General features: G+C 33.7%; 1 protein-coding gene across 11 annotated transcripts; it reads left to right on the top strand.

Annotated features, from left to right (window-relative positions):
- The first annotated feature begins 278 nt into the window (after positions 1–278).
- Positions 279–9,124, top strand: LOC114407068 (probable E3 ubiquitin-protein ligase HIP1). 11 transcript variants are annotated; one of them, XM_028370019.1, is made up of 10 exons: positions 280–506; positions 1,859–1,908; positions 2,160–2,307; positions 4,658–4,712; positions 6,379–6,549; positions 6,871–7,626; positions 7,713–8,125; positions 8,420–8,518; positions 8,607–8,744; positions 8,836–9,124. In XM_028370019.1, the coding sequence occupies exons 5-10, from the start codon at positions 6,450–6,452 to the stop codon at positions 8,983–8,985; spliced, it is 1,656 nt and encodes a 551-aa protein (XP_028225820.1). In that variant the 5' UTR covers positions 280–506; positions 1,859–1,908; positions 2,160–2,307; positions 4,658–4,712; positions 6,379–6,449; the 3' UTR covers positions 8,986–9,124. The 11 variants fall into 11 exon arrangements, with proteins under 11 accessions (XP_028225826.1, XP_028225820.1, XP_028225818.1 ...); XM_028370017.1 differs by having other exon boundaries at positions 4,658–4,751; XM_028370025.1 differs by having other exon boundaries at positions 279–506; positions 2,160–4,751; positions 7,719–8,125.
- Positions 9,125–11,012: the final 1,888 nt, after the last annotated feature.

Here is an 11,012-nt window from a genome sequence, read left to right as displayed (position 1 = left end):
TTCTTAAACAAGTTAAACTTAAACTTTCAATTAAACTTGTTTCAATAAATAAGTTAAACTTAAATAATCTACTAGTATTATTTCTAATAGCCAAATCTAAACAACAAATATTCGACTCATATAGTCAGTGAGTGGAGTTAAAGGAAAAGCATAAGCAATTAAAAATGGAAGCATTAATTATTATGATGAATGGAGTAGTTTAATAAAGAGGAACTGAAAATACAAAAACTAATTTTTAACATGAATGAATGAAAAGAGTTAATATAACATACGAATTGCATCGGTAAGCGGTAAGAACGTGGGAAGGGAATTTCTTCTCCTCCCCTCCTCTTGTTTTTTTCATTTCTTATTGCCGCTTTATTTCATTGTCTCCTTCTCACAACAAACAAACACCGTTCTTCTTCTTCTCTTCTTCCTCTGCAACTCTCTCTCTCTCATCTTACGTGTTTATCATCGTCACTCAAACGACGCCGTCTCCTCTCCGATTCCTAAGCCACGTTTATCAGGTTGATTCTCCTCCTTTATCAAATCCGTATTCTTATGTTTATTCATTTCCTTGCTTCTGTTGACGATCACACGCTTTCTCTTTCTTTGGTTTTCTGTATGCACTCGCTTCATCACTCTCGCTCTTTCTTCTGATCCTTCTCGCGTGTTGTTGATTTGCTTCTGATGCATCCTCAAGCCGATTTTGCAGTTTTTTAAAGTTTTATTTTCTCGCGTGTGTGCTGTTGTTTGTTTTTGCCACGTGTTTGTTCATCCTTGGATTGTTTGTTTGCTTGAGAGTTTTAGATTTCCTTTGGCAAAATTCTATGGTTTATCGGTTTTTTTTTTTTTTGATAAAAGAGTTGGATTAGTTTTTTTTTTTTTGTGTGTTTGCCGTTCCTTGGTGAGAATGGTAGAAAACCCCGTGAATCCACTTATGTTTCATCTTAACATTGATGTATCCACTTCTTATCTTATATTGTATATAAGAGGAAAAAAAAAAGTGTATATCGTTGAATGTGGTGGCATAACATAACTATTGTTTTGCAGGTGTATCCATGCATGCTCTCTTGTTTTAGGAAGTCATGTGATTCTGAACCCATCCTAAAGGAATCTTATCGTTGTAGTAGAATCTTTCATTGTTGATGTTTTTGTGTGCTGTTGCATTAAGTTATGTTTAGCCTATTTGAAGTTCCCCTAAAGCCCTGTTTGGATCAACTTATGTACTTAACTTTTATAAAAGTTCTCTCATCTAACTTCTCCAAAAGTTGAGGTGCATGAATTGATTTTAACTTATGGGAGAAGTTTAATTCATTCTTCCTTTCTTTCTTATTTTCTTCTCTTACAAGTGCTTATGAAGAAGTTAGTCTAAACCGGGCGTAAATCACCCTTTTTACCTGATTTTGCCGCTTGATGATGGATAGATGTCGCAGAAAGCTTTCTTACAAAATATCTCTTTGTACCAGAAGGGAAAAACAATGAATTGTTGATATTTGCTTGTATCACATGATGTTCATAATTTTTTCTTTTGCATGTGTTCATATCTTGATTTTTAGTTAGGATTTCCTCCCCTGCCTTGTGTAAGAAAGGGAAAATCTTATCCCAATGCGTTTGTCTCATGTTTGGTTGTCTGTATATGTGCATCATAGGGGGTGCAGTGCAGTTCTTGTCTTCCAGTATATTGGTTATATCTTATATTTTTTATATATTTTTTGATATTTGTCTTTGCAACTTAAGCTAACTTGCTGAATACTAATTGCCTGTCAAGAATTATAGTTTTTTTTATACTGGATGCTTTGGCAGATATTGTTGTTGATCTGGTTTTTATCAGATTTCTTAAGAATCAATTGGGTTTTGATGGTTTTTTATTATGCAGGTTTCTTGGTGCTGTTTGTGCATTGTACATTATTATTTCTACATGTTCTGGTGAGATGTGCTTCAATTGGAAATTCTCCTTCATTCCCTCTCTTTCCTACTTTGTTAAATAATAATTTACTCTTCATAGATCTTTTCAAAAATGGTTTATTTATATACGCACTTATACCTGTGGGTTTAAAATTTAAATTTATTATTATTGGCAAAAATTGGAATTGCCTTTGCATTTGCATTATGCAGGTTACGGAAGTGGGTGATTTCTTCTTTAATTGGTCTATTCCATTACATTGTCTGAATTGCAGATGGTGTTGTAGGTGCTTTCCAATCTTGGATTAATGGGGAGACAATAGAACTGATGAGTGACGACTTTGCATGTTCTGTTTTCTCAGGATGTATTAGCATGATATGCCGCAATTATGGAGTGTTGTTAAGCCATAATATAGGAGGAAGGTATATTGTGCCAAAGAATCTCTGTTAATTGGAAGAGTTGTATAGGCCTTGTTCAGCTGCATTGTGTCCTTTAGATCATGGTCATCCTTCTTCTGGGATTGGATGGTTGTTTGGCGTGAGATGGCTTAGCAATTGTTCTGAGGGTACTGTGGCAATAGACTGGTCACATCCAATGTTTAGTGATGCGAGATGTCATTGTGAGCTGTTACAGGAAATTTAGGGAGGGTCATGAAACTTTTCACATACCATTGTTATAGTTCTAATCGGTGCTCTGAGGTGCTAAAATGTGGATGTTGGTAAACCTCAGTACTAACTTCCTGTAACTTCTAAATTTTCTTGTCAAAAGCTTGTTCTCTTAAATATGGAATCTTCCATGGAAGTGGTGCTGTTTAGTAGGGGCTGGTATCATGAGTTTAGGAGTACAATTTCCATAGAGCATTCACAATACATTAACATGCAGTATGCAGACTTCCATTTTGAACCATTAGGGCATACCATAGATGAAGGAGGCTGCTGTAGTGGTATGCATCCTCTCTTAAATGACATAGGTTGCCCTCTATGTCAGTTCAGCTTCTGGTTCAGCAAACAGTTGGTTTCTCCAATAATGCAACAATTCATAGCTAGGATTGGTGTAATGCTAATGATTCTTTATTTTGATGTGAGCCTATGAGTTCGTTGACATGGAAGCTGTTTGATAGGCATGAGTTGGTTATATCATCTTCCCTCATGGTTCTAAATGAGGAATGAAATGAAACTAATGTCAAGGTGTTGATAGCCTAACCAGATTGCAGGCATTCTTCCTTTGGTTTACCTTTTTATTGGGGATGGAAAATATTATACATCCATGTTCAAGCCTGTACATCCTAATTTAATTGTCATGCCTTACTGGGGGCAATGGATGGTCTTAACAAGACAAACAATTATGTTTGATTGTGAACAAAATTGATTAGAATTGGATATGGCAACATGTTTCAATTGTTAATGTTTTGGTAAACCGAAAATTTCTATTTGGAGATAGCCATAAAGCTTCTGTACTTATTTGAAATTTTCCATTTTTTTAAGTAAAGCCAATATACCCCATGATTATAGCTTGGAAGAAGAACATAAATAGGAATTTGTTTGGTAGAAATAAAATATCTTGTGAAATATTATTTAACATACTTTGAAAGATTGTCTGTTTTGATGTTTGGATATCATTTAGTATTTGGATTTTAGAGAAGTCTGAAACCAAAGTTTAATATTAAGTGAGGCCTGTCTAATATATTATTTTCTGGTGTTTAATGTCTTCAATAATTATTAGTTTAATAATACTTCTCCATTGAGTTTTTATCATTTTTGTAGTGTGTTTGGATTTATCTCACTTTGTGTTAACAAAAGCTTATAATAAAAAATTCTCAAGACAGAGCTTTTCACTGAAAAACTATTTTTTCGTAAAAATTAAGCACAACCAAACATGTCAGAACAATGACATATAATTAAAATTATAAATATGCATTCTGATATTCAGCTGCCCAAGCTATTTTTAAACAAGTTTATTTGATTTATCATGGTTTATTAAAGGTAACAAATTTTGTGAAGCCTTCTCTGCTTTCCCTGAGGAAGCTAGGTTTTGATTCTTTTAAATTTCTGCTTATAAGATAATTTTCTATTTTGTATTTAATATAATAAAAATTAATGCTAGCGTTTACAGCTGTGCCTATGTAATATTCTCTTCTATGATATTTCTTGTTGTAAAAATACCGGCTAGTAGTAAACAGTTTTTTTCAGACTGTTTTATATGCTCTCATCAATGCTTTCATCTACCTTTTCTCCCAAGGTATTAGATATACATCTCTCTCTATGTCTCTTTTGCTCTCTCTCTCTCCACCGTCTCTACTAGAAACAATATTTTTTTTTTTGTTCTTCCAGCAAATTTCACTATAAATTGTTTAATATTTTTTCCCATCAAAAAGTTGTGGAGTGAAATATCCTGTATTTTTTAGGGGGTTCCTAGGATTTACTTTTTTTTTTTGCTTCTTTGGTCTTTGTCTTGATTGATTAGAGGGCAGAGCTAGGAGTATTCCCCCCTATGTTCTCAATGTGCATAGTTGATTATTATTTTCAAGTGCAGGAAAAGATTAGAAAATGCTAACACCTTCTAATACTTGCTAAAACTTATCCAGGTAATATCTGATACGTTAGTCATCCTATTTTCCAATCCTTCCTGTTTTTATTAAGTCAATCCTAACTCTTGCTGCCATTCATGAAAAGCTAGAGTGTGGATCCATCAACTAACTTATATCTCAGCGATGTCATTCTTTTTTCTTCCTTGTGTTTATTTTTTTCCATCCTCTTTGTTTTCTTGCCTCAGACTAGAAGGTGCTCTTTCTGTATCAGTGGATAGAGGCATGGGTAAATGGCTTCAAGTGAGTGGACTTATTTGGGGAAGTTGGTAATTTATTACAGTTAAGGAGACCATGAGTGCCAAGTATTTAGTGTTTACTGGACAATTCTTTTGGTTGATTATGAATTCCTTCCCTCCTGAAATAATTGCTTGTGGTGTTTCTCCTCTTTGGTCAAATTTGAATGGCCGTTTTTTATGATTCAATTTTCATGCATGCCTTTGGGTTGCATTTTAACTCACCCAGCTTATAACCTTCATCTTTCATGCAATTTTTGGCAGTGTCAATAGATTGGTATCGTAGATATTAGTACATGTTGTGACTTGTGAGCATTGTCTTCTTAGCTGATTAAACACATCATCTTGAATCTTTGTATCAAATAAGCATATATAAACTAGTTATTTGTTTGTTCAAGAAAATTAAATTGTCCAGCTGGAGATCATTTTGTAAGCCTAGAAAGTATTGAATGGAAAATGGTGAAACCTGATGAATAATATATGAGAAATTGATGGAATTTTTTTTTAATGATGTGGAAGTGGTTGTATTATTGTATATTCTGGAAATGGAAAAAGAAAGTCTGGCTAGATGTAATAGTAGTGTAGTACACTTTTTCTATTAGGAAGGTCAAGGATTCTGATCACACACATCTAACATCAACTCTAGGTATTGTTCCCTGCTGTGCTTGTCAGTAGCTACTCTTCCCAGTCATGTCGCCCTTGACATGCTACTTGCAGTTCACGATAATGAGAGCTAGTATTAACTTTTACTTCAAAAAGAAAGAACCTGTGGGAGTTGTGACTTCTGACCCTTCTCTCTTTCACATTCCTCATCCAAATATCTCCAAATGATTAAAATCATGTTTGGTTTCATGATGAAACCACCCTAAACCTTGCTTGTGTGCAAAAAGAAAACCTCAAAATGGTGCAATCCTGTTTGGCACAGTTTCAGGTAAAATTAAGTTTGTTCTCAAATGTAGTTTTGACTCCTTAAATGCTGAAGCAACATTTTTGCATTTGGGGAAAAAATGTTCATTTATGTTTTTGACAAAAATACTTTTACTATTTAGTATTATATCACCCCATTAATATTTTATTATAAGATTCATATCTTTTTTTGTTATTACAAATTCCAAAGTGATTTTGATTTATATCATCATCCTAACAACATTTGTTTTGGCAAATTCACACCTGAGATAAAAGTATCTAAATATAAATCATGTTACTCCAAACACAATTCTGACCAAAATAAAATTTGCAAACTTTATCCAAACGTGTACTGATAAATTATTTTAAACTGTGCTTGATTCAACATATCTGCTATTTGTTATGGTTCTACAATATATGGGTTGTGCCAGCAGTGTCTGCATTGAATTTGGCATCTAGTCAAGTCTTGGGATTTTCCTTTACATTATTATTTTGAATAGGTTTGTATAAGTGATATGTATGGTACATATTAATAAGACAATGCAAGGCTGACAAGCTCAATTGAGCATTTTTAACCAGACGCCACTCTGTATTATTAACAGTTATGTTTTTGTTTTAATATTATTGCATACACTGCAATCATGATAAAGCTTTAGTCTCTTGCAAATGTTTTCTTGGATTGGAAGCAGCTTTGCTTGATTGTTAATTTTTATTTTTATTTTTTTTATATTGAGTTTCTTCAGTTCAGATGTTATTTTGCCTTGCAGGTTGTGAATTATTTGCAGATCTGATTCAACTACAGTGTCTATTTTGACACCCAAGATTGCAAGTGGCAGTTATGGGGCATAGACAGTTCCATAACACATCTTCATTGTTCGAGGGTGAGCCTGACCAGAACTGGAATCATATGCATACTGATCAACAATGTGTGCACCTTGGTAATGTTAATATATATGCCTCACTTCTTTTATTTCGGTTCATTAGTCCTTTTATTTTTGTTTAGTTATAACCAACTTAGAGGGCGAGCCCTGGTGCAGCGGTAAAGTTGTGCCTTGGTGACTTGTTGGTCATGGGTTCGAATCCGGAAACAGCCTCTTTGCATATGCAAGGGTAAGGCTGCATACAACATCCCTCCCCCATACCTTCGCATAGCGAAGAGCCTCCGGGCAATGGGGTACGAAGTTTTTTTTTTTTATAACCAACTTAGTTGATTGCATCAGCACCATATATTACTTATATTAGACAGGCCTCTATTGCAGGTAGGACTAGCACTTCAGAGAATGGTTCATTTATTTATCCTGCTGAAAATATGTCCATAGATAACATGTCTTTCCCTTCTCATTGGAATTCTTCCACAAGGTCAAATGGATATGCATCCTCTAGTAACAACATTGATGTACCTCCTCACCAGTCAGATGCATCAGGAACTTATAATGATCATTTTGTGGATTTGTCTAGTGCTGGACCATCATTGTTTATACCGTTGGAAAATTATGCACACCAACCTTCTTCCTCCAATTATGACAGACAAACATTTCATGTTGATGGTGGTTTTATTGATCTTACAATGGGAAGTGGACAAGGGCATCACAAGCGTAAGAGCCCTGGAATTCCTTCAGTCTATGAGGCAGGCAGTACTAGTAGATACTTTAATGCTGGGAGTTCAACTGATCTTCCTATATCTTCAGAATTGTGGCAGGAGAAGCCAAATATTGATTGTCAATATATTCCCTGGGATCATTATTGTACTATGACACCCACATTGAGAGGTACTGGCCTTTCAATAAAGGGTGAGGGTTCTTTGCGGAATGTGAGGAGCCGATCTACACTTGATTTGGATTCCAATCTGGCTAGGACCCATTCATCAAGTAATCATTCACACAATTCCTACCCTACTGTCCCACCAGTTGACCATTCTAGCACGGTGGATCTTTCTGGTCAGACTTCTGTTACATTGACAAGGGATTGGAGCCAAATGAACATATCTCCAGCTAATGGAAGGGTGTTATTATCAGGTTAGTTTTCTGTTCATAAATATTAGTATCAATACACATTCCATTCTCTTTGCCTTTATACGTAAAAAATCTGACATAAATTGCAGATACAGGTGCTTTTGGTCTTGAAACAAGTCACTTCCTTGTTGGAAGTGGTGCTACTGCTAGCAATGCTGCTTCTGTAGATGTTGGGGGATTCCATCATGAATTTGGTACAAGCAGAAATCCTACTGCTCCTCAAAGTTTTCATAATACTCAAACTCAGACTGCTAGGGGAATTAGAAGCAACTATTCTCAGAGATCCACACCAACTTTTAGGGCTTCTTCAAGCTTGCGCTTGGGACAAGTGACATCTGATGATGGATTGCCTATGGTAGCTGAAAGTTACTCTTCTAGACTTCCAAGGCCATTGAGCACCATTGGCAGGAGGAATGGTGATAGAAATGGGAGGTCAAGAATTTCTAGTGAAAGATATCGATCATTGGCTGAGAGTGGTCTGCATGATCGTTTTTCCTCTGAGGTATCTTTGCCAGTATATCAAGGAACTCTATTTTTGTGTCAGTATTAATGGAAGGATATATCTGTGTAACTTCTGGAATTTGAACACCTGTTTTCCTTTTTTTGATTGTAAACCATAGTTAACCAAAATAGGGATGCTTTGTTTATTTGCAAAATCTAAGCAAATTACTTACAATATATTCTTTTGAACTAGTTGCGCTGTTCATTAAGAACATCAAAATTGTTCTTTCTGGCATTACTACCACTGGCTGAGACTCATTTACTTTTTTTCTTTGTATTTTTTGTTGGCTTTCAGGGTTTCATGGTTGTTGAGCGTGCATCAGTGTATGGTTCCAGGAACATGCTAGATCAGCATCGAGACATGAGGATGGACGTAGATAACATGAGTTATGAGGTGATTATTAATTTATTACTGTTTCTAGCGTTGCAATTAATATTATGCACTCAGATTTTTTAATTATTTTGATGACTGGTTTGACCAGGAACTACTTGCACTTGGTGAGAGGATTGGCTATGTGAACACAGGAATCTCTGAGGATTCGCTTAACAAATGTTTGACGGAAACAATATATTGTTCATCTGAGCAAAGTCAAGACGAAGGAAACTGCGTAATATGTCTGGTATGTATTTATTCTTCCATACATAATAAATATTTTAGATGTCTTTGGACAACATTAATCGGGTGCTTACGAGTTTTTGTTGAAATTACAGGAAGAGTACAAGAACATGGACGATGTTGGAACACTTAAAACATGTGGGCATGACTACCATGTGAGCTGCATTAAAAAATGGTTATCTTTGAGGAAATTATGTCCTATCTGCAAAGTATCTGCTTTGCCTGAGGATACGAAGGATAAATAACTACTCTAGTATAAAATTAATCTCATTTTGTGTTTATATTTGAACATCCCTCAAAATTGAGGAAACATATTGCTTTTGGAAATGTTGTAACAGGAATACTGCTTTATGTCAATGAATTTGTTTCCGGCTTCGATCTCAATTACGCGAGCCTTGAAATTATGTGGGTTTTTTTTTTAATGGATTTGATTTACTCATTTCATACGAGAAAATGTTTAGTTTTTTTTTTAATTTTTTTATAAATAACTATAGTTATAGAAATGTTAAATTTTTTTTGTCATTTTCCTTACTTTAAAAATGTTATTTTTATAATTTTATATAAAAATGATGTGATAGTTTTTATAATTATTTGTAAAAATATTTTTTTTCTGTCTAATTAAGCATTTAAATAACAAAGAGAAGCAATGCGAGAAAAGATATAGATTTAAATACATTAGTGGGAACTTATATTTCATTTTTGATGCTTTTTTTTCTTCGGCTCAATTTACACCAATTTATGATTTTTATATTAAGAATATTAGTGGGAACTTATATTGCATATTTTAATCTCTAAAATTTATATCATTTTTAATTTACCCTCTAATCTATATATCTATATTTATATTTTATATTGTTAAAAATAGATCAAATAAAAATAAAAAATGTAAATTTTCATCATAAAAAGGACTAGATATTTTTAAATTAAAACACCGTAGAATAAAGAATAGTTTTTCCTTTACAATATGTATTAACCATTAGAAAATTGATGGAAAATATAACAAAGCTGCTGGTTATGTGATATAGGTGTAACTGTGTAAGGTACAGGAAGGTAAAATGTCTATTTTTATAATACAGACAAGAGATAAACTATTTTGAAATCAGAACACGAAGAAGATATTAAGTGTACTTTACCTAATCAATTATTAATATCGTGAACAAAAGCAGTGTCTTATAAATGGGTGTACAAGTCAATTAATTGGACTGGAGGGGCCTGAAGGCCCATATAAACAAAACCCTAGCAAGAACGCCTTTATAATGACTACCACAAGCGTAGTCGAGTGGAACAATGTTGTTGTGTCTCTGCTTTTCGTTGTTTGATTCTACATTTTTTCTTTCTAAACTATAAAGATTTTTGTACAAAGCAAGATCAGCTTCTTGATTGGACCTCGATGACTCCACGGTTCAGTCAATTATATTGTTAACCTTGTGATATCGTTTTTTATTTTTGCAGTGTCACTCGTCTGAATTTGATTTTTTGTGATATTTCAGGCCCTTTATCACTGCAACATTTCCCCTTTTTTATTGCTTTTGTCTTGGTCTCAATTTTAAATTTGGTATTTAAATAAGTTTGTTAATTTGATTTGAGCAAACGTACTCTATCCCCAAAACCGTGTGTCACTAATGTTTTGAGGAAATTTCTTTTTTACGACATTGTTGGGTTACAATTTCGAATTATCTCGTTCTTGAATGTTTCAAGGATGTTCAATCTCCCACAGTGTAAACTTATAGTTGTGAATCATCTAAAAGATGGATTCTTTTTTCATTATTTGAAAATTGAGACGGTTGGTATGGTTGTGGCTTGATAAGACCCTAAAATCCCAAAGATGAATTTGCAATTTCATTGTTAAAAATGTCCAAGAACGTTCAATATTATTCAGACCTTGTATTGTTGATTTGAACCCTGCAAACTTAATATTGCAAGCAAAAAATCTCCATATTCCTACTCCAGATATGTATATGTTTCTCCCTAGACTTATGGAACCATGGAATCTTTTCTTAGACAAAAAATTCATATTGTTCCAAAAGTTGTTCGAGTATAGAAAAGTTATATAGAATCAATGTTTTTTAAGGTTATCTGAATATCATGCAAACAAACTTCGATCTTATTTTTTCTAGCAAAAATATTATCCAAAACATTTTCATTTTAAACTAAGGAGTCCCCATGATTTTTTTGTTAGTAAAAATTATTTTTTATTTTATTATCATATTTATTATTTTATCAAATTATTAATTTGACAAATCCATTAAAATTAGATGTTTGTTATCATAAT

The sequence above is a fragment of the Glycine soja genome, chromosome 3 (assembly GCF_004193775.1).
Source record: "Glycine soja cultivar W05 chromosome 3, ASM419377v2, whole genome shotgun sequence".
Taxonomy (NCBI): Eukaryota; Viridiplantae; Streptophyta; class Magnoliopsida; order Fabales; family Fabaceae; genus Glycine; species Glycine soja.
Note: the sequence above shows the minus strand (reverse complement) of the source record. Positions and strands in the feature narration are given on the sequence as shown.